Source organism: Carcharhinus amblyrhynchos, chromosome 31, assembly GCF_965287045.1.
Source record: "Carcharhinus amblyrhynchos chromosome 31, sCarAmb.v2.hapA, whole genome shotgun sequence".
In the NCBI taxonomy this organism is placed as follows: domain Eukaryota; kingdom Metazoa; phylum Chordata; class Chondrichthyes; order Carcharhiniformes; family Carcharhinidae; genus Carcharhinus; species Carcharhinus amblyrhynchos.
Window position 1 is genome coordinate 18738276 of NC_137354.1, and position 27980 is coordinate 18766255.

The following is a 27980-nucleotide window of genomic DNA, read 5'->3' on the forward strand; positions in this document are numbered from 1 at the left end:
GGAATTTCTGTAATTTTTTTACATTTAAAATGCAGCCTTTTGAATTTTTCAGAACTTTTTTTAATATAAGTGACTAACTTTGACATAAATGCCACCTTTGCAAAACTTGAAAATAGTTATGAGGTAAAAAGGTAAGCTGAAACTTGTATATTGAAATTTAACTCGTGTGTGAAAACTTGCATACACGTCATAAATTGTAATTATCGTAATTACTTATGTGTGAATATTGAGTGTTGTTTTGGATCTAATTTATTTATGCATCCATGGGACACACATTTGATTTCCATTAAGTTATCCTATAGCTGTTGTAATACTATTTAAGAACCATGCATTTGCATTTCATGTAACTAGCTAAAAGTTGGCACAATGTCACTGTGGTCAGCACTGCTGCCTCACAGTGCCAGGGAGCCAGGTTCAATTCCAGCCTCGGTTAACTGTCTGTGTGGAGTTTGCACATTCTTCCAGTGTCTGCATGGGTTTTCTCCAGATGTTCTGGTTTCCTCCCGCACTCCAAAGATGTGCGGGTTAGGTTGATTGGCCAAGCTAAATTGCCCCTTAGTGTTGAGGGGACGAGCAGGGTAGATGTGTGGGGTTACGGGAGGGCCTGGATGGGTTAGTTGTTGGTGTAGCCTCAATGGGCTGAATGGCCTCCTGCGTTGTAGGGATTCTATGAACTCAAACCTGCTAAAATGACCAAGATTTATGAAATTTGGAGACAGGAAGACCCTAGAATTAAATGCCTGGTGGGGGGTATAAAAGCCATTCAGAACCATTGCATGACTCATCCAGTTATTGTGGCTTATATGCAACAGTAAATTTAATAATTTCATGGGATGTGCCATGGTCAGCATTTGTTACCCATTCCTAATTATCCTCGAACATAGTTTCTCACTCACCCATTTCAGAGTGCAGTTAAGAGTCAACCATATTATTGTGGGTCTGGAGTCACATTTAGGCCAGACCAGGTAAAGGTGGCAGATTTCCTTCCCTAAAGGGGCATTAGTGAGTAAACCTGGTGGTTTGTTTTCCCCCTTTTACAGCAATCAGTGAGACTGGTTTATGATCACTGATTAATTCTTTGAATTTATGGCCGGAACACTCTCAACTTGCCCACCACAGAATCGGAACGGCCTAGGGTTGGACAGCGAAAGTCTCTGCTGACCTCAGGCGGGAACTACCAGTCTCGCTTGAGTGAGGCCGTGAAATCCTGCCCTATTTATTGTGAGGGGTGGGAAGAGAGTAGACAGAAAGAACCCGTTTCCCTTGGGAGTTCAAAAACCAAGGGCCATTGATTCAAGTGGGAAAAGGATTAGAGGGGACACAAGGAAAAACTATTTTACATAGCAGGTGAGTGAGCCTTAGGTAGTTACATGGGATCTGAATGCATGGCCATTGAATAGTATTACACAGCTATGGAAATTCTGGAATTCGCTGCTTGTGTTGGTGGTGGAGGCAGAGACCCTAAACTTGTTTCAAAAGTACCTGGATTTGCACCTTAGGTGCTGCAAATTGCAAGGCTATGGGTCATGCACAGGAAGATGGGATTAGAAAGGGCACCTGGGTGTCTTTCGGTTGGCATGGACAAGATGGGCTGAATGGCCCCCTTCTGTACTTTATCATTTCTATGCTTCAGTGTAATTTAAATTCCACAAGCTGCCACGGTGGGATTTGAACCCTCGTTCCCCAGACTGTTATTGTGGATGACTAGTCCAGTAACATCACCACTGTGTCACCACCTGCCCAGTAACTGGTGTCTGGTCTGCAACTACCAGTGATGTACACTTGTTTTAATTCACTGAAACCTTTGGCTCATGATCATTGTCGGAATGTTTTAATTAATCTGTAGTTTTCCTCAAAAGTTGATGGTTTGGTTGGTACTAAAGAACTAAAATAGGCTCTCTAGTGTCAAGCAGAGACTAATTATTGGAAGCTTATCTAGATTGGCAACTTCTTGATCTCTCTCTGTTATCTTGACAAGTTAGTCAGATTTTTCTCAAGGTCAGGGCAAAAAAAAGTCAGCAAATAATTGGATTTCCTTCTCTCGATCTATTTTTAAAGACTACATTCAGTCCTGATATTTTGGTGCACTTTAGCCTGAAGTGTGCTGGATGCAAGGGCTGGGACTTTCCCAAAACAAAACTCAGTGCCCAATGGGTGAGAAAGTGGGAGGATTTCCCGCCCGTTTTAAGGACATAGTTACCTGAATGAAGCTCCGATACTGTTGTGCAATGCAGAGTGCCTCAGAGGGATTCACCCTGAAAAATAGGGAGCGGGGCCTTGACCTGCCCAAGAGCATAGCGCTGAGTGGGCCACTTCGCAGGCACTGATCTATCAGTTTAGAGATTGGTGCGTGTGCACAGGCCCCACCGTTGTCAGCCTCTGATCGCTAGCGTTCCCAGGAACCCCTCCGATCGCTGGCCTCCTGGACCCCTCCCCCACCTCCCTGGCCAGCACCTATCGTCCCCCACTTCTTCTTTCACCAATCCAGAGTGGCAGTGGTTCCCCTTCATCATCAATCGCCCCTCAGTATGCCTCGTCCCCTCTTGCCCTGACCCCTTGACACTGCCCACTGGGCAGTGTCAGTGTGCCCAGTGGGCAGTGCAGGTGTGGCACTGCCAAAGGGGTACCCCTGAATTATCCCTGACCTACTGGGGAGGACGGAGGTGCACAATGGCCTCTGCCTCACCCAGTGGGATGAGGACACCTGATCCCCATTAGTGGATAACAGTTGTAAACCCCACTGGTGGGAACATCTCCTGGGAGGCAGGAGGGGAGAATGCTAGATGCTAGCAGGCCCAGAGACTACTGATTCGGGCCCGCTAATCATATGGAAATGTTAATTTTAGCTATGTTAGTTATGAAGCTTGCGAAAGGCCCCCTGCTGTTTCCCGGCCTACAACTCAAGCAACACAGTAGGCTGGGAAAATCCCAGCCAAGATGTTTGTGCGTATGTCAAAATTAACCATTATTTGAATCACAAGATTGAATGCTTTGTGAGGTTTTTTTGTTCTTGTGATTCATATTTATAATTTGTAACAAGTATTTAAGGGGAAGAGGCATGGTTTTCTGCAACAGGTTCACAGCGAAATCTTCCTTACACCATAACAAGTATCAGATCATGAAAATTGGCAGACAATCAAAGTTTATCGTAAAGTATTTCCCTAGAGCCATTAATTTGCTTGTGCCCTTTGTTTTCTCTTTCACAGCAAGCAGCAGTCTTGTTCAGGGCTGTATTTCTAATTCAAGGTTTGTTCGCTCCTTTCACCCCTGCTTTGCCAAACCTACGCCCTAACTATCCCCCACGTGCCAAAGATTCTCCCAAATCCAGGTCGTGGACATCCGTGCTGAAGAACCAATTGCTCCACTTTTAGCTGTAAATATATTTATGTTTAATGATGGTAATGTGTTGGAATTAAGGGTTAGGATAAGGTAGGAAAATGGAGTTATAGAGTCATACAGATTTACTACATGGAAACAGGCCCTTTGGCCCAAGTTATCCATGCTGTCCAGTCTTTATTGCTAAGCTAGTCCCAATTGCCCACATTTTGATTTGATTTATTATTGTCACATGTATTAACATACATTGAAAAGTATTGTTTCTTGGTCACATTTGGCCCATATCCCTCATTATCCATCGTACCCATGTATCTGTCTAAACGCTTTTTAAAAGCCAAAATTGTACCCGCCTCTACTACTGCCCCTGGCAGCTCGTTCCAGACACTCACTGTCCTCTGAGTGAAAAAAGTTGCCCCTTCTGGACCCTTTTGTGCCTATTCCCTCTCACCTTTAGTCTATGCCCTCTAGTTTTAGACTCCTCTACCTTTGGGAAAAGATGAGGTTGCCTCTCTACCTTATCTATGCCTCTCATTATTTTATAGACCTCTATAAGATGACTCCTAAAAGGTTGAGGAATGTCACATTGGATCAGTCGTGATCTTATTGAATGGCAGAGCAGACTCGATGGGCTGAAGGGCTTACTTAGATCATAGATCATAGAGCCCTACAGTGCAGAAAGAGGCCCTTCGGCCCGTCAAGTCTGCACCGAACACAATCCCACCCAGGCCCTACCCCCATATCCCTATACATTATACCCACTAATCCCTCTAACCTACACGTCCCTGGATACTAAGGATCAATTTCTTAGCACAGCCAATCAACCTAACCCGCACATCTTTGGACTGTGGGAGGAAACCGGAGCACCCGGAGGAAACCTATGCAGGCACGAGGAGGATGTGCAAACTCCACACAGACAGTGACCCGAGCCGGAAATTGAACCCAGGACCCTGGAGCTGTGAAGCCACAGTGCTGACCGCTGTGCTACCATGCCGCCCTTCTGGTCTTATGTCTGATAGTCTTGTAGAACAGTGCACCGTAAAGTTAGATTCCATCTATTGTTTGTCCAATACGTTTGTCAGGACTGCATTTACTCCTCATTTCTTGCTAGAGTAAACAGCTATCCATTGTTTGGGCCATCTGCCATTTTGTATAAATTAAATGGCTCCTGAATGGCAGTACACAAATATAGAAGATAGACGCAGGAGTAGGCCATTCAGCCCTTTGAGCCTGCCCCACCATTCATTTTGATCACAGCTTTGATCATCAAATTTATCTCCTGATCCCGCCTCTTCCCCACTCCACCCCACCCAATATCCCTTTTATTTGAGTGTGTAGAAGGGAGAGGGCTCAAGTTGCCCTTTTTTTATTTAGCGTATGGCACTTGTGATGAAAAGCATCAAAATTAGCCCAAATAAACTAATCCAGTCATTACAAAACAATCTGAAAAGAAGTTCAACCGTACTCGCAAGGAAAGAGTGCCAAGTCCTGTTATAAAAAAAATGATTTATTTACAGAGTCCCAACAAATCCCAATTATTAGAATTATGGACTGGGGTGATTGCAACATATTGGGTGTAGAGGTCAAAGGGGAAAAACTAGACACAAAAGCTGACAAAATATGGTATTAATGTTCAGTCTCACATAGATTTGAATAAACCCTGGAAAGCACCTACTAAAACCTCTGCCTTCACACTCAGATTGCAGCTGCTTCTTGTTTTACAAAAGTGCCCAGTTTTTCTGATGTGTTCAAATGAACTTTGAATGTAAGTTAATCCAGATTCATTTAAAAAGTTTTCCAGTCCTGCTGGTTGCCATAGGTTACTGTCTGGACTGTGCTAATCCTTGTCTTGTGACTTGAAGCTAAATCCATTGAAAAATTTCTGAATGGACCAGGTAACGGTGCACTTGTGTGGAGTGAATTAATCTTTAATTAGAACTAAGGAACTGTTGTGAATAATCAAATGATGATATTTCTGCACATAAAAGTTTGTTTATCAGTGTCACAAGTAGGCCCACATTAACACTGCAATGAAGTTACTGTGGAAAGCCCCTAGTCGCCACACTCCGGCACCTGTTCGAGTACACTGAGGGAGAATTTAGCACAGCCAGTGAACCTAACTAGCACATCTTTTGGACTGTGGGAGGAAACCAGAGCACCCGGAGGAAACCCACGCAGTCACGGGGAGAATGTGCAGACTCCACACAGGCGATGACCCAGACGGGAATCGAACCTTGTTCCCTGGTGATTTCAGGCAGCAGTACTAACCACTGTGCCACCATGCCACCCTAAATCGTGATACTGTAATTCAGATAAAGCAAAACGCTGTGGATGCTGGAAATCTGAAATTTAAACAGGAAAGATTCAGCAGATCTGGCAGCATCTGGGAGAGAGAAAAGAGTTAACGTTTTGAGTCCATATGACTTTTTCAGTCATAAATCACAATCATTAATAGTAAGGTTGCTGCTGATTTTGATGAGAGGACAGTGAGCTGATATCTGCTTCCAAACCAGTCCCTCTTCATAGTGCCCCTGCAGTGCAAGAGGAGGCCATTTGGCCCATTGAGTCTGCATCAAGTTTGACAGATGACCTTACCCAGGCACTTTTCCCAATCCTATCCCCACAACCGCACACATTTAGCATTGTGAATCCATCTAACCTGCGCATCTTTGGACACTAAGGGGCAATTTAGTATGGCCAATCTACCTAACCTGCCCTGCACATCTTTGGACACTAAGGGGCAATTTAGCGTGGCCAATCTACCTAACCTGCCCTGCACATCTTTGGATACCAAGGGGGAATTTAATATGGCCAATCCACCTAACCTGCACATCTTTGGACATTTCTTTGCTTTCGTTCTGGCAAGTGTTGAAAATCCAAGATTTGTAACAGTCACACGAATCTGGCTCATAAAACCATATTGTCAGTGCTCGCGCCTGTGGCTCCTCATGCCGTGCCTGGGGAGCGGGTCGGGCAGTGGGGCCAGAGGGTTCCGACCAGTCCTGCTGTGTGGCTGTAGTGACTTCAATCTCAGGGCAGCCTCGAACTGCCTGGAGGTCCAGCACAGACTGGCAGCAATCCATGGACCACACCTTGCTGTGATTCAGTGCAGCAATTGAAAACCAGGCTGCAAATAGGGAGCTTTCAGAATATGGTATTAATGTACAGTCTCACATGGATTTGAATAAACCCTGGAAAGCACCTATTAAAACCTCTGCCTTCACACTCAGATTGCAGCTGCTTCTTGTTTTACAAAAGTGCCCAGTTTTTCTGACGTGTTCACAGGAACTTTGAATGTAAGTTAATCCAGATTCATTTAAAAAGTTTTCCAGTCCTGCTGGTTGCCATAGGTTACTGTCTGGACTGTGCTAATCCTTGTCTTGTGACTTGAAGCTAAATCCATTGAAAAATTTCTGAATGGACCAGGTAACGGTGCACTTGTGTGGAGTTAATAGCCATACTGTGTCCTCGCCAGCACTGCTTGCAAGGGTTGTGACTCTGTGGCTCAGGCCAGAGGTGAATTTAAAACTCTTAGACTACCTCGTGCTCCCCCCCCCCTCAAAAAAAAACAGCAACATGCATTTATGTCATGTTTTTATTGTAGCAAAGGATCCCCACCGCTTTCCCAAAGCGTAATCAGGCAAAAATCGACACTTGGTTCAGTGCTGGGAGCAGAGATTGAACAATGGAGTATTGTTATTCCAACAGTGAGCAAGACCTCAAAACCTGTGAGTAATCTTTGTGAATATATTGTTAAAGTACAGTGGGCTGCAACTAAATTGTTGCAAAATGCTTTCGTTTTTCGTTTTATTACACACACTGTTCTTTCTGGTAATTTCCTATGATGTGTCGGGATGTGTTGCAGAGGGAGAATGTGGCAACTGGCCTCAGTTTGGCAGGTGGGTTGGGGCTTGGATGCAGAGACAGGAGGCAGTAGAGTTACTGCCAGTAACTGTTTTGCATTGCCAGTTTGGTTCTGCACTTTGGTTGACTTTGATCACAACACTTACCCTGTTTATAGACTGTCATTTCAATTGGATATTTTGATTAACCTACATAAGACCATAAGATATAGGAGCAGAATTAGGCCATTCGACCCATAGAGTCTGCTCCACTATTCAATTATGGCTGCTATGATTCTCATCCCCATTCTCTTGCCTTCTCCCTGTAACCTTTGATCCCCTTATTGATCAAGAAACTCTCTATTCTCTGTCGTAAAGACACTCAATGACCTGGCCTCCCTAACCCTCTGTGACAATGAGTTCCAGAGATTCACCACTCTCTGGCTGAAGAAATTCCTCCTCATCTCAGTTTTAAAGGAACATCCCTTCACTCTGAGGTTGTGCCCTTGGGTTCTAGTCTCTCCCACTAGTGGAAACAGCCTCTCCGCGTCCACACTACCCAGGCCTCTCAGTATTCTGTAAGTTTCAATTAAATCCCCCCACCCCACCCCTCCCATCCTTCTAAACTCCAGCGTGTACAGACCCAGAATCCTCAACCGCTCCTCATATGACAAACCCTTCATTCCTGGGTTAGGTTTAGGGAAACTCTAATTGACACCTTTTTTTTTGAAATTTGTTTAACGCCACACTGAAGTGGCAGCCCGTGTGGTGTCAGCCCCACGAACAGAGGATCTAGCCTACCTGCATCAGGTAATCATGTAAAAGGTGTACAGGACCTTGGTTAGATCCCACTCGGAGTATTGTGAGCAGTTCTGGCTGCCATGTGGTTTGGCAACACTGACAAGTTTCAAGGAAAAGAAGATAAAAGTTTTAAAAAAGTTTATTTATTAGTGTCACAAGCAGGCTTGCATTAACACTGCAATGAAGTTACTGTGAAAATCCCCTAGTTACCACACTCCGGCGCCTGTCCGGGTACGCTGAGGGATAATTTAGTATGGCCAATGCACCTAATCAGCACATCTTTCAGACTGTGGGAGGAAAGCGGAGCACCAGGAGGAAACCTACGCAGACACAGGGGAGAACATCCAGACTCTGCACAGATAGTGAGCCAAGCCAGGAATCGAACCCAGGTCCCTGGTGCTGTGAGGAAACAGTGCCACTGTGCACCCTGAGATGTACTCAGGTGCTACCAGATGAGAGAGGTTCCACCTAACCAGGAAAGATTGAGCAGGCTGGGGATCTCCAGACAAGAGAAAGCAGACATGGCCTGATCGAGATCTCCAAGATTATGAAAGGCTTTCTAAGGGTAGATGCAGAGAAGGTGTTTCCAATTTGGGGGAACCCAGAACTAGGGACCACAAATAGGACATCGATACTAATAAGTCCAATAAGAAGTCAGGAGAAACTTCTTCACCCAGGAGCTGGAAGTGGATGAGACAAGAAGTGTAGAAGTATTTAGGGGCAAGCTCAATTAACTACATTAGAGAGTGAAAGAGGAATTGAAAGATATGTTAATGGAGGTTAGCAGAAGAGCGGGAGGACGTTCATGTGGAACATAAATACACGCATGTACCAAATGTCTATAGAATCCCTACAGTGCAGAAGGAGGCCATTCAGCCCATCAAGCCTGCACCAACTCTCCAAAAAAGCACCTTACCCAGGCCCACTCCCTGTAATCCCTCACACTTAGCATGGCTAATCCACCTAACCTACACATCTTGGGACACTTAAGCAATTTACTAAGGCCAATCCCCCTAACCTAACCTAACTTATCCTGTACATTTCTGGAGTGTGGCAGGAAACCGGAACACCTGGAGGAAACCCAGGCAGACACGGGGAGAGCATGCAGACTCCGCACAGACAATCACCCAAGGCCAGAATCTAACCTGGATCCCTGGCGCTGTGAGGCAGCAGTGCTTATCACTGTGCCACCCATGGCGTCGTATTTCTTGTGTTCGAAATACTTATACAACATTTTTAGATTTCACTGTTACAAGGTTTTAAAAAACAATTACAAAATGAATGCATCACAACATACCTCTCTTCTGTTTAGTATGGAACGTCATTTAAAATTAGAACGATATTTTATTTCTTGTTAAGTGTCCCTGTGGAGTGATAGCTCAGGGCTAGATAGCAGCTGCTCGATATATCCTGAAAAAGCATCATCAGTAACAATTATCATGATGACCATTAAAAAAAACCAATAATCAGGCTCAGTTTTGTGCTTGGTTTTATTGTCTGGTCATGTAACCTTTAGACCTCATCACCTTAAGGTTCACAAGTAGCTGAGCGTAATGTGCCAATTTCCACAGTACCTTTCAACGAGATGCATGTGGGATTTGGATAGCCTTATAAGGCAACAAAGGGCTTGAAAACGTCTTTATTCTTTCATGGGATAGTGAGCGTCACTGGTGAGGCCTGCGTTCGTTGTCCCCATCCCAATTGCCCTTGAATGGAGTGGCCATTTCAGAGGGCCGTTAAAAACCAACCACATTGCTGTGGGTCTGGAATCACATATAGACCAGACCAGATAAGGACAGCAGTTTTCCTTACCTAAAGGACATTTCAGGTGACCCAGATGGGCTGTTACAACAATTGATGATAGTTGTCATGGTCACCATTGCCGGGACAAGTATTCAATTCTAGATTTTATGAGTTGAATTTAAATTCCACCAGCTGCTGGGGTGGGATTGGACCTCATGTTCCCTAGAGCATTAGTCTGGACCTCTGAATTACCAATCCAGTTACTACTATCTCTCCCAAAATCAAGGCTATATATCTAATTGCTAGTTACCAGTTGAAATTCACAACTACACCCCCTGCACTATTATAGGCATGAGTATTTCTAGAATGATTGCAACCATTGATTTAGCTGGAATAGTGCAATGTACACAGAAAAGCTTATGAAGATATTCCAAGATCTATGGACTTGAGCCTAAAGCCCATTAGAGCTCTAATGAAGTGTAGACACTCAAATAAGGCTCTTAGATTTTTGTCCTTGCAAAGGTTTTGGCTAGAGTGAGCGTAATGAATTATGTATTAACACTAAGATTGGTTACAGGTCTTGCATAAATGGGTGATGGCAATTAGAAGTGTTTGGTTTAAACGAAACATGGAATAATCCAAATGCTCAGTTATGAAGCTTAAAGTAGATGTTTTAGCCATAGGCTCATTCAATGGACAGATGGCAACACTTCCACATTCCAGTTCTTATCCAGGAGATTGGTCTTAATTTTGAGCGTAATAATTTTATGTTCTGATTGAAAATGACCAGCCCCTTTCTTGCTCAGATTTAGGTTGTCAAAACAAGATGACTCAGAATATCCTTAAGAGTTTACATCGCGTAGAACTTGGTGGATACAACTACTGGCCACTCTTTTCACAAATTGGAATTCGCCTATACAGCTATGAGGAAATCCCCACCTTTCTAAAGGGAAATCCTTATATCACTGATGGATACAGAGCCTACTTGCCATCAAGTTTATGCATCAGAAGGTACGTATGCATAGCCATGACTGATAGAAATAAGAAGAGGTGAGCACAGATTTCCCTTTTCATTCTTTCATGGGATGTGGGTTTCACTGGCTAGGCCACCACTTTTTGCCCATCTCTAATTGCCCTTGAACTGAGTAGCTCACTAGCCCGTGTCAGAGGGCGCTCATGAATCAACCACATTGCTGTGGGGTCTGGAGTCACATGTGGGTCAAACCAGGTAAGGATGTTAGATTCCTTCCCCGAAAGGGACGCTAGTGTCCCAGTTGGGTTTGTATGACAATCGATGATAGTTATCATGGTCACCATGACAGAGACTAGCTTTCAATTCCAGATTTTATGAATTGAATTTAAATTTCACCTGCTGCCGTCGTGGGATTTGAACTCATGCCCCCAGAGGGTTAACCAGGACCTCTGGATTACTAATCTTGTGACATTACCACTACGCCACCATCTCTCCCTTTGTGTAAGAATTAAGGGTATTGGTTGAGATTAAACTTATTTGACATAGGTTTTCTCATGTTAATACCAATTTCTTTAATAATGGGAGCACAAAGGAGTAAGAGATCATCACCTACACTTTCAGTAGTCCACTAAAACAAGTTGATGTTGTGTGTCTTCCTTCTACTGTTAATCTGAGTGACCACAATGCTCTGCTGGGGTCAATATCTTCAATCTGTGACCAACCTGCTGATCCATCAGCGACTCTTTGACCGCTCATTCCCTCCTCTCTCTCTTCAGATTGCCATTTCTTCAAACAGTGTCCACTCTCTATTTGACCATCTAATTTTAGATGGGACCCTGACAGAATATAGGGCGGCACAGTGGTTAGCACTACTGCCACACAGTGCTAGTGATCCAGGTTCAGTTCTGGCCTTGGGTGACTGTCTGTGTGGAGTTTGCATGTTCTCCGTGTCTGCGTGGGTTTCCTCCCGAGTGCTCCAGTTTTCTCCCACAGTCCAAAAGTGCGTAGATTAGGTGGATTGGCAATGCTGAATTGCCCTTTAGCGTCCCAGGATGTGTAGTTTAGTTGGATTAGCCATGCTAAGGGGAGGGGATATCTTACCGAAACTTATAAGATTATGAAGGGAATAGATAAGATAGAAGCAGAGATGTTGTTTCCACTGGCAGGTGAAACTAGAACTAAGGGACATGGCCTCAAAATAAGAGGAAGCAAAATTAGGACCGAGTTGTGGAGGAACTTCTTCACCCAAAGGGTTGTGAATCTGTGGAATTCCCGGCCCAGTGAAACAGTTGAGGCTACTTCATTGAATGTTTTTAAGGCGAGGGTAGATAAATTTTTGAACAGTAGAGGAATTAAGAGTTATGGTGAATGGGTGGGTAAGTGGAACTGAGTCCACAAAAAGATCAGCCATGATCTTACTGAATGGCAGGACAGGCTCAAGGGGCCAGATGGCCTACTCCTGCTCCAAGTTCTTATGTTCTAAATTCTCTCTTAGTGTCCCAGGATGGATGTGTAGGTTAGCTGGTTTAGCAGGTTAAATTCCTTGGGTTTTGGGGATGAGGCCTGGGTAAGATGCTCTGTTAGAGAGACGGTGCAGAATTGATGGACCGAATGGCCTCCCATGCTGTAGGGATTTAATGACAATAAAAGATTCGTGTGCATTTAGCAGTGTCTCAGCCCTGTAACATAGTCAACCTTTTACTGACCTTGTGAATCACTGTCAGGATGAATGGCCCAGTGACTCGAGTTAAAATTCCTCTCAACAACAGAGGAATTTGAATTCAATTAATTGAATAACTCTGGAATAAAATGCCAGCATCAGCAATTCCCAGATTGTTTCAAAAACTGATGTGGTTCACCTCTTTAGAGAAAGGAATTTTCTGATCTCAATCAATCTGGTATGTGTGCCTCCAGACCCACAAGAATGTGTTTGACTTTTAACTTCTCTCTGAAATTCCCTAGTACACCAGCACCTTCTGAAGGACAATTAGGGGTAGCAATAAATATCACCAGGAAAGCCCACATCCCAAGACTCTCCAAGCCTGACTCCCCAAAGCCTGTCCACCATCTCTAAGGCACAAGTCAGGAGTGTGATGGAATACTCCCCACTTGCCTGGATGGGTGCAGCTCCAACAACACTCAAGGGGCTCAACACCATCCAGAACATAGCAGCCTGCTTGATTGGCACCCCACCCACTTCCTCCACCACTGCCGCAGTGTGTACTATCTACAAGATGCACTAAGAAACTCACCACCAATGTCAGTATCAGCAATGTGTGCAATCTGCAAGATGCATTGCATCAACTTGCAAGTCTTCCAAACCCATGACCTGTCCAATCAGTGAACTGTGGTAGCTGTGTACACCGTCTACAAAATGTGCTGCAGGAACTCACCAAGACTTCTCAGGTGGTCAAACCCATGTCCTTCTAAATGGTAGAAGGATCAAGGGCAGCAGATACATGAGAACACCACCACCTGCAAATTCCCCTCCAAGCCACTCACCAAGCTGACTTGGAAATATATCGCCATTCCTTCACTGTCATTGGGTCCAAATTCTGGAACTTCCTCCCTAACAGCACAGTGGGTGTGCCTACACCACATGGACTGCAGTGCTGTGAGAAGGCGGTTCACCAGCACCTTCTCAGGGGCAGTTAGTGATGGGCAATGAACGCTGACCTAGCCAGTGACGCCCGCGTCATAGAACCATAGAACCCTACAGTGCAGAAAGAGGCCCTTCGGCCCCTCGAGTCTGCACCGAACACAATCCCACCCAGGCCCTACCCCAGTATCCCTACATATTATAGCCACTAATCCCTCTAACCTAAGCATCCCTGGACACTCAGGGGCAATTTCTTAGCATGGCCAATCAACCTAACCTGCACATCTTTGGACATCCTAAGAGAGCATTTTGAAACCTTATAGTGCTGTGAACAAGTTTGTAATGTAACGCGTTGGGGGAGAAATACAGAGCCATGTTTTTATTACAAACCCAACAGGACTACAAAAACAGCAAAAGGGATCAAGTGGTGCCGGTAACGTTACTCCTTGTTCTTGTACAGTGCACGGTGTATCTTACCTAAACAATTAGAACAGATAGACTCTGAATTTCGCAACTTCTCCAGCAGTGCAACGATCCATCGGTTGCGACTCGGGTTGCTAGCTCAGACTTGCCTGAAACGCATTTTTTTGTCTCCACCTTCCTGCCCACTCCATACCCCCAACACCACACTCTTCATCCTTCAGTCTACAATCCTCATGTTCAAAGCTCTGCCCTCTCACCCCACCCCTCTCAGCCAAATACCAATGAATTTATATATTGAGCATATTCCTTATAAAAGGAAATGATGCTGTAATAAGTTAGATATTAATTGGTTTAAATATAAGTTTTAAAGTTTTATTTATTAGTGTCACAAGTAGGCTTACATTAACACTGCAATTAAGTTCCCGTGAAAATCCCCTAATCGCCCACACTCCAGTGCCTGTTCAGATACACTGAAGGAGAATTTAGCATGGTCAGTGCGTCTAACCAGCACATCTTTTGGACTGCGGGAGGAAACCAGAGCACCCGGAGGAAACCCACGCAGACACAGAGAACGTGCAGACTCCGCACAGATAAGCCGGGAGTCGAATCCGGGACCCTGGTGCTGTGAATCTGCAGTGCTAGCCGCTGTGCCACCCCTATGTATAAGGATATGCTTCTCGCCATGCTGTACAACACCTGACCTGCAGTGGACAAGCCCAGCCACCAGTGGATCTCACCAGGATATTCAGCTGTGCACAGCAATAATTCTGAGCCTGGTCTTGCTCCAGCTCAGCACCCATGTACATGCACCCCTACCAGGAATGACTGAGTGTCAGTGGGAATGCGAATCCTGGCTATGTTTCCCATTGTCTCCAAAGGGGGGTGCAGTAATTTTACTGCCTAACGCTTGTTCAGTTGCTATCACCACCAGGCTTAAGCTGTATTGATTCACACCCGCATGTTGCACCTATCTAACTTCAAGGTTACTGAATTCAAATGTAACTTCAGCTAACGTTGTTGTGTTTGCAATCTGTTCCTGTTGAAAACAGCCTCTTTGTTTTATCCAACGAGAGTGTGAATATATGGAGTCACTTGCTGGGGTTTTTCCTATTCTTCGTTATGGGTCTACATGATACTTGCTTCCTGTTACCATCATCAAACAGCACTCGGGATGATTACATCGTTTTCATTATTTTTGGATTTTGTTTTCAGGTAAGCACACACTCTAACAGACAAAATCAAGGGGTGGGGGGGAGGCGGGCTGGGGGGGTGGGAGAGCAGAGGTGACAGAAGAAATTACTGCCCTTTGTTAAAGGGTCGAGAACGAGACAGCAGCTGTAAAGTAATTAATATAAAAAGCAAAAGAGACACGGGGACAACTTTTTTCACGCAGTGAGCAGTTAGGATTTGGAATGCGCTGCCTGAGAGAGTGGAGGAGGCAGGTTCAATCAAAACATTCGAAAGAGTATTAGACTGTTATCTGAAAAAGAAGAATGCGCAGGGTTACAGGGAGAAGGCGAGGGAATAACGCTATGTGAGTTGCCCGTTTGGAAAGCACATGCAAACACGGTGGGTCACATGGCCACCTGCTGCGCTGTAACAGTTCTGAAGTCAGTGATCCCAGGCGTGGGCAGTGCTGAGTACAGGCCAAGTATCATAGAATCCCTACAATGCAAAAGAAGGCCATTTGGCCCATTGTACCTGCAGCGACAACAATCCCATTCAGGCCCTATCCCTGCAACCTCATGTATTTACCCTGCTGATTCCCCCTTCATTAAGGGCAACTTAGCATGGCCAATCCACCTAGCCCGCACATCTTTGGACTGTGGGAAGAAACCGGAGCACCTGGAGGAAACCCAAGCAGGTATGAGGAGAACGTGCAAACTCCACACAGTCACCCAAGGCTGGAATCGAACCCGGCACTGTGAGTCAGCAGTGCTAACCACTGTGTCACTGTGCCACCCGTGTCAATGTCAAGGGGGCATTTCTGTGTTGCTAACATCATTTACCTCCATGAAAACGCTGACCGGAAATTTCTGACTGTTCATGCCAGCAGCATCTTCTAGTCCCCCTGATGGTGCACCCCACCACAGGTTGCCCAGCAGCATGGGGTGGAGTCAATGGGAAATCCCATTGATAGCAGCACTGCCCCGAAGAGCCAGTCACTGAGAGAGTGCCACAAGAACCACGCCATGGGGAGGCCAGAGAATCCCGCACCATCAATGACAGTGTTGGGAAGTTCCATACAGTTCTGCAGCTGAGTCCAATTCTGGAACAGGACTGTTTATAAAGGATATAACTCCTAGCTCGGAGAGGGTGTAGGCAAGATTTACTAGAACAACAGCTGGTCTGGAGACGAGGAAAGTAAGTTCCATGGAGAGATTTCCATGGGATGGTATGGGGCACAGTGGTTAGCACTGCTGCCTCACAGTGCCAGGGACCTGGGTTCAATTCCCAGCATTGGGTCACTGTCAGTGCGGAGTCTGCGCGTTCTCCCCGTGTCTGCATGGGTGTCCTCCGGGTGCTCTGGTTTCCGCCCGCAGTCCAAAGATGTGCGGGTTAGGTTGATTGGCCATGCTAAAATTGCCCCTTAACGTCAGGAGAACTAGCAGAGTAAATACATGGGGTTGCTTAAAACAATAGATAAGGGTCATGGGTGGAGGGGGGGGACTGGTAATGTTAAAATGACGGTGCGGGCTCGTTGGGCCGAAGGGCCTGTTGCCCGGGCTGTTTTTGTTCTTTGTTCTTTGCTGGGGGTGGGGCCTGGGTGGGATTGTTGTTGGTGCAGACTCGATGGGCTGAATGGCCTCCTTCTGCACTGTAGGACTTCTTCCAAGGACTCTGCTGCTTGGAATGGAAAAGTAATGGGAGATTTAATAGAAATATTCAAATTTAGACAGTGCTTTAATAGTTGGTAGGGAAAAGAATTCTATGGACAGCTGTGTCAGTAACCAGAGGAATCTAATTGAAGATAATTGGTAAAAAGAATGAGATTAATTTTTTAAACACAGTTATGATGACTGGGAAGGCTCTGTCTGAGAGGGGTGGTGAGAACCACCTTTTGTTGTGTGAGATTTTATGATAAGTGTTAAAATTCATTTTTTTCCAGAGCTAATTGCTAGATTCGAAAACCAAATGAGCCAAATCCCAGTTTCTATTAAATTATTACTGCATCTGATGAGAAATATTGAACAATATGTAACCACCCGCACTGTTTATTGGGGGAACGCAGTGAAGTTTAAGTTTAAAGTTTATTTATTAGTGCCACAAGTAGGCTTGCATTAACGCAGCAGTGAAGTTACTGTGAAAATCCCCTAGCAGCCATACTCCGGCGCCTGTTCGGGTACACTGAGGGAGAATTTAGCAGGGCCAACGCACCTAACCAGCACGTCTTTCGGACTGTGGGAGAAAACCGGAGCGCCCGGAGGAAACCCACGCAGGCATGGGGAAAACATGCAGAATCCGCACAGGCAGCGACTCAAGCCAGGAATCGAACCCAGGTCCCTAGCGCTGTGAGGCAGCAGTGCCAACCACTGTGCCACCAAGCCACCCAGGAAAAGGAAGGGGGTGGGGAGAAAGAGAGATTTAGGCTGAAAATTTTCAGCTCTTCCCGCCAGCGGGATCTTCTGGTGCCATCAGTGGCGATTTTCCCACCCCCACGGCGCATTGCCCAGTGGCGGAAGTGCGGGGCACGCAAAGTACCCACAGGCACTGGCAGGGGCCAGAAGTTCCTGCTTATCGTAGGTCACCTCCCCCACCAGAAAATATACCCCAGGGTGAGGAAGGGGTGCTGGGTGCAGAAAACCCCACCCTTGGTCTCACTAGGCCCGAATCAATACTGCAGTACGATGTGCATTTAAATCCATCATTCACATTAAATTGTAACTTGTTACTTACTCAGTGGACTAAACAAACTCTAGGATACCTTTATTGGCACTGATGATGTAAATAACTTGGGGGTGGGGTGCGGAGTGGGAGGGAATGGGTGGGGGAAGAATGGGGTGTGGGGAGAGTGTGTGAGGATGGTGGGGGGAGGGATTGGCGTGGGGTGGGTTGGGGGGAAGTTTTGGATAGGAAGGGAGTGGAATGAGGGAAGGGGTGAGGGGTGGAGTGGGGGGAGGCTTTGGATGGGGAGGGGGTGTGGTAGGAGGAGAATGGGGTGAGTGGGGGAAGGGTGGGGGAGTTTGCTCGATACATGATTGGTAAAATCAGAGAAACTGTGTGGGTTACAAATGCTGTCCCAATGATCACCTTCCAATTTTGTTAAAAATCCACTTCTGGTCCCTAATTGAAGAATGGGTCTTTGAACCTCAGCTGATGTGTGATCATTTTTGTTTCTCCTTTGCAGGATATTGTGATGTTTTAACCTTGTGTAACTAGGTTTGATATTGTCCACAGTTCTGTATGCTTTGCTCCGCCGGTTACCATCTCTTCTGCTGTCACCACTCTGAAAAAACCAGCCAGCAGTGGCTCGCCCTTGACTACGCTGGCGTCTCAGTGGGAATGCTGGGATGTTATGTCCCGGGGGTCTTTTATGCCTTTTATTGCGCTGAGGTGAGCAACTTTTATTTATTTAAAAATATTAGGTTACATTGGCTACATTGAGACAAGTAGCCAAACTCTCAACGGGCTCTGTGGCTATTTAGAAATTTGATCTGGGACACTTTGAGATGACAAGTCTTCATCATTTGATAACTGTTTTGAAATTACTTTTCTACAATCTTCATTGTTATGAGCCCACACCAATTATCCCTCGCCTTATAAACAAAAGGAGACTTGGTATTTATGGATGGTCTGGTCACTCTTCTCAAATGTCATAAACATGCGTCACTCATAGGTGAGCTGCAGAGGACATGTTGTACATGCATGGTGACTCTGGCATTTAATTCGACCCAGCCCAAATGTAGAATGAAATTTACAGCGAGTAACGGGCTAATATAGGTATGAGATTATTGATAGGACTAAACTGGCAGCATTGTTAACACTGCTAACAATTAGTACAGTGGTTAGTACTGCTGCCTCACAGCTCTAGTGACCTGGGTTCAATTCCCGGCTCAGGCCACTGTCTGTGTGGAGTTTGCATGTTCTCCCCGTGCCTGCGTGGGTTTCCTCCGGTTTCCTCCCACAGTCCCAAGATGTGTAGGTTAGGTGGATTGGCTGTGCTAAGTTGACTCTTAATTTCCAAAGATGTGTAAATTAGGTGGATTGACCATGCTAAATGTATGGGGTTATGGGGATAAGGTGCGGGTTGAGCCTGGGTCAGTTGCTCTGTCAGTGAGTCGATGCAAGTGCAATAGGCCAAATGGCTTCTTCTGCACTGTAGCAATTCCCTGATTAATACTTCTCACCGCATACATAACCTAGTCTGGCACTTGGTGCCAGAGTGAAACCTGAACTGTCCAGCGATACTATGAAGGATCTCCAGTGTTGGTTTTGTTTGATTATTCTTCAATTCTGACAATTACACCATTCACTAACCAAGGCTGGGAACAAGTTAAAACTAATCAACATCGCGCACACATCCACCCACCCACCCACTCGCGCACACACCCACCCACCCACCCACACACACACACACCCCCGCCTCCCCCACCACCCCCCACCACCACCGCTGTAAGAGCAGCCAACACTTGTACAGAACACAGCAGAATGTTTCACAGTGTTGTTTGAGGGAGGTGCACAACTGACTAGGATTGCAGGGCAAGATCATCACAGGATGTTTGGCGACTCAAGAATATCTTCAGAACTCTGAAAGTAATTCCATTTGACCTGCAGAATCCCAAGAACCGAATCCAGGTAATTTTACATGGTGAAGTTATTGGTCAAAGGTTTTGTTGCAGACAAATGTATTCTAGTCTGGGTCAGTTTAATAATCAAGTTATTAAAATGTAACACCCTTTGAAAATGACATTGGCAGGCAGAACACTGTTCAAAATTATTTTTAGTTCCTCCAACCATGAAATGTCAATGCATTAGGAAGGTGTGTGTAAAGCAGGGTTGGAAAATTTGTCCTTGATAAATGGCATCATGGCGCATAATGAGCAAAATCATAGAATTGTACAGTGCAGAAAGAGTCCATTCAGCCCATCGAGTCTGCACCAACCACAATCCCACCCAGGCCCTATTCCCGTATCCCTACATATTTACCCACTAATCCCTCTAACTTACACATCCCGGGACATAAAGGGGCAATTTAGAATGGCCAGTCAACCTAGCCTGCACATCTTTGGGCTGTGGGAGGAAATATCACCCACTGGTTAAGAGCGTAATCATTTTTGTTTTTCCTCCTTCTCAAAGCAGTATTGGAGACAAGTGTACCTTATAACCGTGCTGGCCATGATCTTTGTGATGTTTCTCACGCAAATCCATCCGCATTATGCCTCCCAGCATTGCCACAAGCTGCGCATCCTCCTCTTCTGTTTCATTGCTGCGTATGGATTAATCCCCACGGTCCACTGGATATTCCAGAACGGTGGCATCGGAGAACCTGTTGTTAAGGTAGGGGAGGATTGTAATAACTCTTCCACTTTTTGATGAGTCTGTGGAATCCCATCCCATTGGTTTCCATGTATTAGTTTTTTATATTATTGATTATTCTTTGGGAACTCTCGAACGGTTGTGTGGCATTACCCAGCCTGGTTTTGAATGATAGAGGCCAGGAAGATTCTGTGGCACTTTTATTAAATGTTTTGTGAAAGTCCATGTACACTGCGGTAACCTCATCAATTGTCTCTGCTGCCTCCATTAAACAATTCAACCAAATCAGTTATCTTTAACAAATGCAGGCGACTCTCCCCTAATTATTCAACCAAGAAATGTGTCCAATTGGTTAGAACCATAGAATCCCTACAGTGCAGAAAGAGGCCATTCAGCCCATCAAGTCTGCACTGACTATCCAAAACAGCATGCCACCCAGGCCCTCTTCTCTGCCCTATCCCTGTTACCCTGTGCATTTAAGGATTATCCCTTCAGTGCAGAAGAGCCCATTCGGCCCATTGAGTCCGCACTAACCCTCTGACAGAGTATGTTACCCAAACCCTCTCCCCTGCCCCATCACTCTAACCCTACACGTTTACCTGCTCACCTTGGAATTTTAAGGGGCAATTTAGCGTGGCCAATCAAACTAACCAGCGTGTCTTTGGACTGTGGGAGGAAACTGGAGCACCCGTAGGAAACCCACACAGACACGGGGAGAACATGCAAACTCCACACAGACCAGTGACCCAAGGCCGGAATTGAACCTGGGTCCCTGGCTTGGTGAGGCAGCGGTGCTAACCACTGTGCCATTGTGCCGCCCCTTTACCATGGCTAATCCACCCAGCCTACAGATCGTGGGATAATTGGAAGGAAAGTCTGTGCAAAGAAAATTAAATACTGAGGATCTGATGGATATCTGATATAGAAACAGAAAAACCACTAACCACTTCCATCTGAGGAGAGAAAAAAGGAGTTCACATTTTCAGGTCCAGTATGGCTTTTCCTCGGAACAAACTAATACTGGCAGCTTTGGGAATTAGCCAATAGCTAGGACATATTTTAAAGAACTGTTGTTATCAACTACCTTCTACCGTTGGCACAGTGGTTAGCACTGCTGCCTCACAGCGCCAAGGAGCCGGGTTCGATTCCTGGCTTGGGTCACTGTCTGTGTAGAGTCTGGATGTTTTTCCCAGGTCTGTCAGGGGGGTTAGCAGGATGAATACTTGGGGATGGCACCTGGGTGGAATTGTCAGTGCAGGCTCAAATGGGCCGAATGGCTTCCTTCTGCACTGTTGGGATTCTGTGTCTGCGTGGGTTTCCTCCGGGTGCTCCGCCTTCCTCCCACAGTCCAAAAGACGTGCTGGTTTGGGTGCATCGGCTGTGCTACGTTCTCCCTCAGTGTACCCGAACAGGCGCCAGAGTGTGGCGACTCGGGGATTTTTACAGTAACTTCACTGCAGTGTTAATGTAAGCCTACTTGTGACACAAATAAATAAACTGTAGAAGAAAACTTGGCGATTTAAACTTTTTTTCCATCCATTATCATCAAATAGTGTCCACGTTTGTGATTCATTTCCCAAGAGCTAAATTCAGGAGAATAACGAGAAACAAGATCGAGTCACAGCAATAAATAGTCATCTGAAGGACAGTGATCACAAAGCCTGCTAGTGTGCTGTGAATGCTATCGTCTGAGTAGAGTTCTGGGTCAAGAATTTAATCCATGGCCCCGCATGCTCCAGGACTTAAATCTGCTGGAGAGTTTGTCTCGTCTGTCTCCAATCTCAGTCAAGCGTTAATGCTGAGAAAATAGCACTGAAAGAGGAATGCATGCATCATTTAGATGAATCTTTGACCTTGTACTCATAGAATAGAGTAGAATCATAGAGTCCCCACTGCACAGAAGAAGGCCATCCTGCCCATTGAGTCTACACCGACAACAATCCCAACCTATCCCCGTAACCCCACATTTCTACCCGACTAATCCCCCTGACAGTAGGGTTAATTTAGCATGGTCAATCAACCTAACCTGCATATCTTTGGACTTGTGAGAGGAAACCCACGCAGACACGAGGAGAACGTGCAGACTCCGCACAGACGGTGACCCAAGGCAGGAATTGAACCCGGGACCCTGGCTCTGTGAGGCAGCAGTGCTAACCACTGTGCTGCCCAATAAGTAGTAGTCACAGTGCAGGGGAGAAGGGTGTGAAATAGGGCAATGTAAAGAAGAATATCACATTCAGAAAAATGAGATGCTCCACTCAAGTTCTGAATTGTGGCTGCAACAACTCAGTAATCAAATTCCATGATGATGCATATTTGTGCTTCAGGCTCTGATGTGTTGAAGAACTGCACAATATTGTCACCCATACAATGAGGTCTGCAGTTCAGGGTTAAGTAATTCACGGCTGAGTCTAGAAATGTGGACTAAAGCTCATCTCTAACTAGGACTCTTTCGGCAAGATCCACTCTGACCAGTCAAGCATCTTTTGAACAGTCAATGACTATCAACAGAGATTCATGTTTATCCATAGAATAATAGATAGAGGACACTGAGTATATTTAAGATAGAGATAGATAGGTTCTTGATCGGTAAAGGGATTAGAGGTTGAGGGGAAAGGGCACAGTGTGGAACAGTGGTTAGCGCTCCTGCTTCACAGCACCAGGGACCTGGGTTCGATTCCTGGCTTGGGTCACTGTCTGTGCAGAGTTTGCACATTCTCCCCGTGTCACCCTTCCTTTGGGTGCTCCGGTTTCCTCCCACAGTCCAAAGATGTGTGGGTTAGGTGGATTGGCCATGCCAAATTGTCCCTTAGTGTCAGAGGGACTAGCTGGGGTAACTGCATGGGGTTAAGGGGATAGGACCTGGTGGGTTGTGGTTTGTGCAGACTCGATGGGCCAAATGGCCTCTTTTTGCACTGTACGATTCTATGAATGGGGTTGAGAAACTTTGAGCCAAGTAACCAATATTTTACAATCTAGGTTCAGTCAACACAAAATTAGTCCATAGTATCGTAGAATCCTACAGTGCAGAAGGAGGTCATTTGGCCCATCCAGTCTGCACCAACCTCAATCCCACCCAGATGAGTGAACTCACCTGATGAAGGAGCTGCACTCCCAAAGCTCGTGCTACCAAATAAACCAGTCGGACTTTAACCTGGTGTTCTGAGACTTCTTTCTGTGCCCACCCCAGTCCAACGCTGGCATCTCCGCATCATGAATCCTTTTGTCACCAGGAACGTGTTAGCAAGAGGTTTTCCATGCCAACAATCACTTGTGTTACCAGTGTGTACTGTACTAAGTTTACATCAGTGATGTACCAGAACTACACCACACTTACTCTGGGTAAAACCAAAATTTAACAGTAACTTCATTGCAGTGTCAATGTCAGCCTTACTTGTGACTAATAAATTGACTTTAACTTTAAATGTGATGTATTGTTGGATTTGTCTGTTGATCCTGCAACATGACAGCTCAGTGACTATCACTGTTTGCTGTGCAGATACGTGGATTTGGGTCGGTGTCTGTGGGAGTTTGCACATTCTCCCCGTGATTGCGTGGGTTTTCTCCAGGTGCTCCGGTTTCCTCCCACACCCCAAAAACGTGCTGTTAGGCTGATTGGTGTAACAAATTGTCCCTAAATTAGTCTCCCCTCAATCTTCCCCAATAGGCGTAGATAAAGGTCATAAACAGAGGAGGGCACTCATAATGTTAAAATGGCAGCATGGGCTCGTTGGGCCAAAGGGCCTGTTTCCCGTGCTGTGTTGTTCTTTGTTATTTTCCACATTTTCTGAAACTTCTGTTGCCTTCCCTCTCAGGTGTTTGCACCCAGAGTAGGTGTGATGTATCTACTAGCAAGTTTGGCATTTTTGTTTTATTATAGTAAAGTACCCGAGAGGTACTTTCCAGGTAAGACTCACTTTTTTAAAAAAATTGTGTGTGCAAAGAGTACCGTTAGAATAGTTAAGTGGCTTGACTTCAACCGGCACAGAGCGATGGGCCAAAGGGCCTTTTCCTGTGCGGTGTACCTCTAAGACTCGATACGTTGACTGTTGTATTCATGGTAAATGTCTGTACAACCTCCAGCATGAAGAATGAAAAATAATTAAGGCCAAATTGATGATGTGTTCCATAGGCAGTGTCTCAGATGTACGATAGGCTTTAATCTTGTGGCGTTTAGATCTGAATACTGGGTGTGCCTATCAGGAGCCCGAGTGTGTGATCATTCCCGGGCACACCCCAAGTGTCCTGATGCCCAGTAGCTGCCGTCCTCGAGACGTTAATTACTGACTAAGGGGAGAGATACAAAAGGGTTGAGAGGGACAGATGGTGGTGAATGTCTGGAACAAGTTGCTAGAGGCAGTAGTAGAGGTGGGTACAATGTTTTCTTTTAAAAGGTGTTTAAATCGTTACAGAGCCATTGAATCCCTACAGTGCAGAGGCATGCCATTCGGCCCATCGAGTCTTAATGACCACAATCCCATCCAGGGCCTATCCCCTTAACCCCATGCATTTACCCTGTCTAGTTCCCCCACACTAAGGGGCAACTTAGCATGGCCAATCCACCTAACCCACACAGCTTTGGAGTGTGGGAGGAAACTGGAGGAAGCCCACGCAAATACAGGGAGAACATGCAGGTTCCACACAGACAGGGCCCCGAGACTGGAATTAAACCCAGATCCCTGGCACTATGAGGCAGCAGTGCTGACCACTCTGCCACTATACTGCCATTAAAGGGGTAAGATGGGTATAGAGGGATATGGGCCAAACATGGGCAACTGGGACTAGCTTAATGGTTAAAAACTGGATGCATGGACAAGTTAGGCCAAAGGGTCTGTTTCCATGCTATAAATTTCTATGGCTGTTACCATTGCCAGAATGACCCTGGCAAAGCAGTGTAGTTGTTTTCACATTCAGTTCTTGAATTGACGATTGTGATTCAGTGTGTTGCACGTTGACACAACTCTATTTGCTCGACCCCATAAGCCATGTTGAAATGAGAAAAAAATGGACCCAGAAACAGCCTGAAAACAGTCACCAATTTTTTGTCCTCTGCTCACAATCAGGTCACCAGCTGCAGAGGCCCCAAGTTCTGGAATTCCCTCCCCAAACATCTCCCCTTTCCCTTCCCTGCCCCCCCCACTGATCCCACGCTGTGATCACTCCTCTTTCCCCCACCTTATCCCCTTCCCGGCCTTCCCCCCACCGCCCCCTTTTCCTGTCCTTTTCCCCCATCACCACCCCGTCCCAACCTTTCTCCCTTCCTGCCCTTTCGCCCACTGCCCCGTTCCCGCCCTTTCCCCCGCCGACCCCTTCCCATCCTTTCCCCCTTCCTGCCCTTTCCCCCTCCACCTCCTTCATGCCCTTCCCCTGCTGTCCTCTTCACGTCCTTCCCCCCCCCACTGCCCCCTCTGCCTGTTCTTTCCCCCATCGCCCCCTTCCCATCTTTACCCCCTTTGTGCCCTTTCCCCCTTTGTGCCCTTTCCCCCACTGTGCCCCCTTCCCACCCTTTTCCCCGCCACCCCCCTTCCTGCCTTTTCCCCCCACCTCCCCCCTTCCTGCCCTTTCTCCCACCTCCCCCCTTTCTCCCATCTCCCCCCTTCCTGTCCTTTCCCACCCTGCCCCCCTTCTTTCTCCCACCCCCTTCCCTCCCCCCACTCCGCTTACCTGCCTGCCCTTCCCTCTGTCTTTCTGTTCATCCCCCGTGGGCCAGTAAAGCTCAGGCACGGTATGTAGTGAGTTGCTTTGAGTGTTCACTAAACCTGGGGTAAGGGAGACATCATTGAAGTTTGTTAATATTACCAAAGTAGTGTTTGGCAGTGAGAATAAAGAGTAGAGTGATTAAATAAGGGGTTTGTTTTAACCTGGACAATTTGGGGAGGTTGGGTAATGTATAAGTTGTGTTTTGGGAATTGCTGTTTGGTGCCGTCAAGTGTTGGTACTGATGAAAGGTCAAAGCTTTTTGTCTTGCACTTCTCAGGATAGATGTGCAAGAATACCAAATCTCAAAGGCAACAACAATTTATACAGCCCAGGAAGAGAATGCTGATTGGTTGGCAAGTGAACTCTGATTGGTAGAGGTGTGGCCATGGAGAATATACCAGGGGACAGTTAACTGCCAGTCAGAGTCGACCTGCATGATTTGAATTGAAACCAAAGCAAAATCCAGATGTGAAATCTGTGCTAGGCTTTCACATGAGGACAAGGCCCCGGGGCTACATAAAGACCCAACAATGGAAAATTCCCTTCACGAGAAGGAGGGGGTGAAAACTACAAACTGGCACCATGCCACGCAAACAATGCTCAGATAAAACATGACGAATGCTTTCTATATCCCCCAGCTATTCAGATATTCCAACAATGCGGGGAAGCGTGATCAGTCGAGAAAGATTGTAGAGTTTAGTAGCATTCCACAATGTTCTGTATAATGTCACAGTTAGCTGTATTAATGCTTAGAATCAAATGTGTTGGATGTTTTAAGTTTAGAAAGAGAATCTGTATTGTGAAGTTTAGTTGTTCCATCTATTTGCATTCTAACCAGAGTTCTTGTTTTCCAGGTGGATACTTGAATTACTTTGGCTGTAGCCACCAGTGGTGGCATTTCTTGGTAGTTTTAATGTTCTATTGGTGGCATCAAACTGCTGTTCATATAATGCATTACAGACATGAACAGCCATGTCTAAAAATAACAGAATAAACTTTTACATTACCAGTTCTGCAGCACTTCCTCCAGAGGACTGCTTTGCAATTAAAGAACACACACGCACGCACACACACACAACAACCTACTAATTCTCCGAGTCTTCTAACCAACTGCATGGCGACCTTCTAATTCACTTGAAACTTGAATGTGGTCTCGATCACGTGCTGTGAAGCTTGTACTGTGGTACGTACTGGTACTGTGACACCTACCGACCGGTTCCTCAGACTTATTTTTGCATGAAGAAGCCTTTCTTAAAAAAAACAAAATCAGCCAAATTGGTGACTGCCCATTTTTCTACCACTTGGATAGTGCCGGTAGCAACTCCGTATCACGGGCTGAAAAGTGCAGTGAAGGCAGCTACAACATTATGCCTTTTGACTGAAAGCCAATGCATGTATTTGTAAAATACAAAAGCATATTGAATTGTCTTTTATCGGGGTGTACATTATAATGTCTGCCTTGTACATTGTTCTACATTTTGTAGACATGATTTACTTATGTACTGTAACATGTATGCTGCAAATTTAACATAACTAGCGGACAGAAACGCAACTGTACTGCATGCAAAGCAACACATTATAAATGTTTACAAGGCCTAACCAATGCCCCTCCTTAAGCAGTACAATTTTTCCCCATGTTTAATCTGTGTGATGAGTTGAGTAACCACTAAAATCTGGCTCTCTGTTGTGGAGTAACTAATTTAGCTTAGAAAGACAAGAGCACTGACCATTTTAACAGAGACCATTTCATTCATCTGACCTTGTCAAACTACTTCATTTTTAAAAAGAAAATAGTTATGTGGGAGATAAATTTTTGGAGGAAGGAGGAGAAGGTTCCTCACCTTTATTTTTTTAATGGGAGGGGGGGAGATTTAACATTGATCTTTTGGAAATTGTAGCCCTGATGTTGATATGATGTTTTTATTCTAAAGCATTGTGTGGCCCCGTGTGTGTGCGTGTGTTGGTCCTAGTCCCGTGTGTGTGTGTGTGTGTGTGTGTGTGTGTGTTGGTCCTAGTCCTGTGTGTGTGTGTGTGTGTGTGTGTGTGTCTGTGTGTGTGTGTTGGTAAGTATTGGAAACTAATTTCAGGG

The 27980-nt window shown here is 45.7% G+C and overlaps 1 protein-coding gene across 2 annotated transcripts; it reads left to right on the plus strand.

The window, feature by feature from the left end:
* Positions 1-89: 89 nt before the first annotated feature.
* Positions 90-27872, plus strand: LOC145360514 (progestin and adipoQ receptor family member 3-like). Of its 2 annotated transcripts, XM_080215770.1 has the most exons (8): positions 90-131; positions 6938-7061; positions 10526-10730; positions 14764-14926; positions 18113-18268; positions 20012-20212; positions 24007-24097; positions 26746-27872. In XM_080215770.1, the coding sequence occupies exons 2-8, from the start codon at positions 7019-7021 to the stop codon at positions 26883-26885; spliced, it is 999 nt and encodes a 332-aa protein (XP_080071896.1). In that variant the 5' UTR covers positions 90-131; positions 6938-7018; the 3' UTR covers positions 26886-27872. The 2 variants fall into 2 exon arrangements, with proteins under 2 accessions (XP_080071896.1, XP_080071897.1); XM_080215771.1 differs by lacking the exon at positions 90-131 and having other exon boundaries at positions 6818-7061; positions 20015-20212.
* Positions 27873-27980: the final 108 nt, after the last annotated feature.

What these genes read in the sequence shown, in the direction of transcription:
- LOC145360514 (XM_080215770.1), top strand. Translation starts at nt 7,019, where the DNA reads ATGGAGTATTGTTATTCCAACAGTGAGCAAGACCTCAAAACCT. An exon ending in TGAGCAAGACCTCAAAACCT is followed by an intron (nt 7,062 to 10,525) that starts GTGAGTAATCTT and finishes TTTCTTGCTCAG; the next exon opens with ATTTAGGTTGTCAAAACAAG. An exon ending in ACCCGAGAGGTACTTTCCAG is followed by an intron (nt 24,098 to 26,745) that starts GTAAGACTCACT and finishes CTTGTTTTCCAG; the next exon opens with GTGGATACTTGAATTACTTT.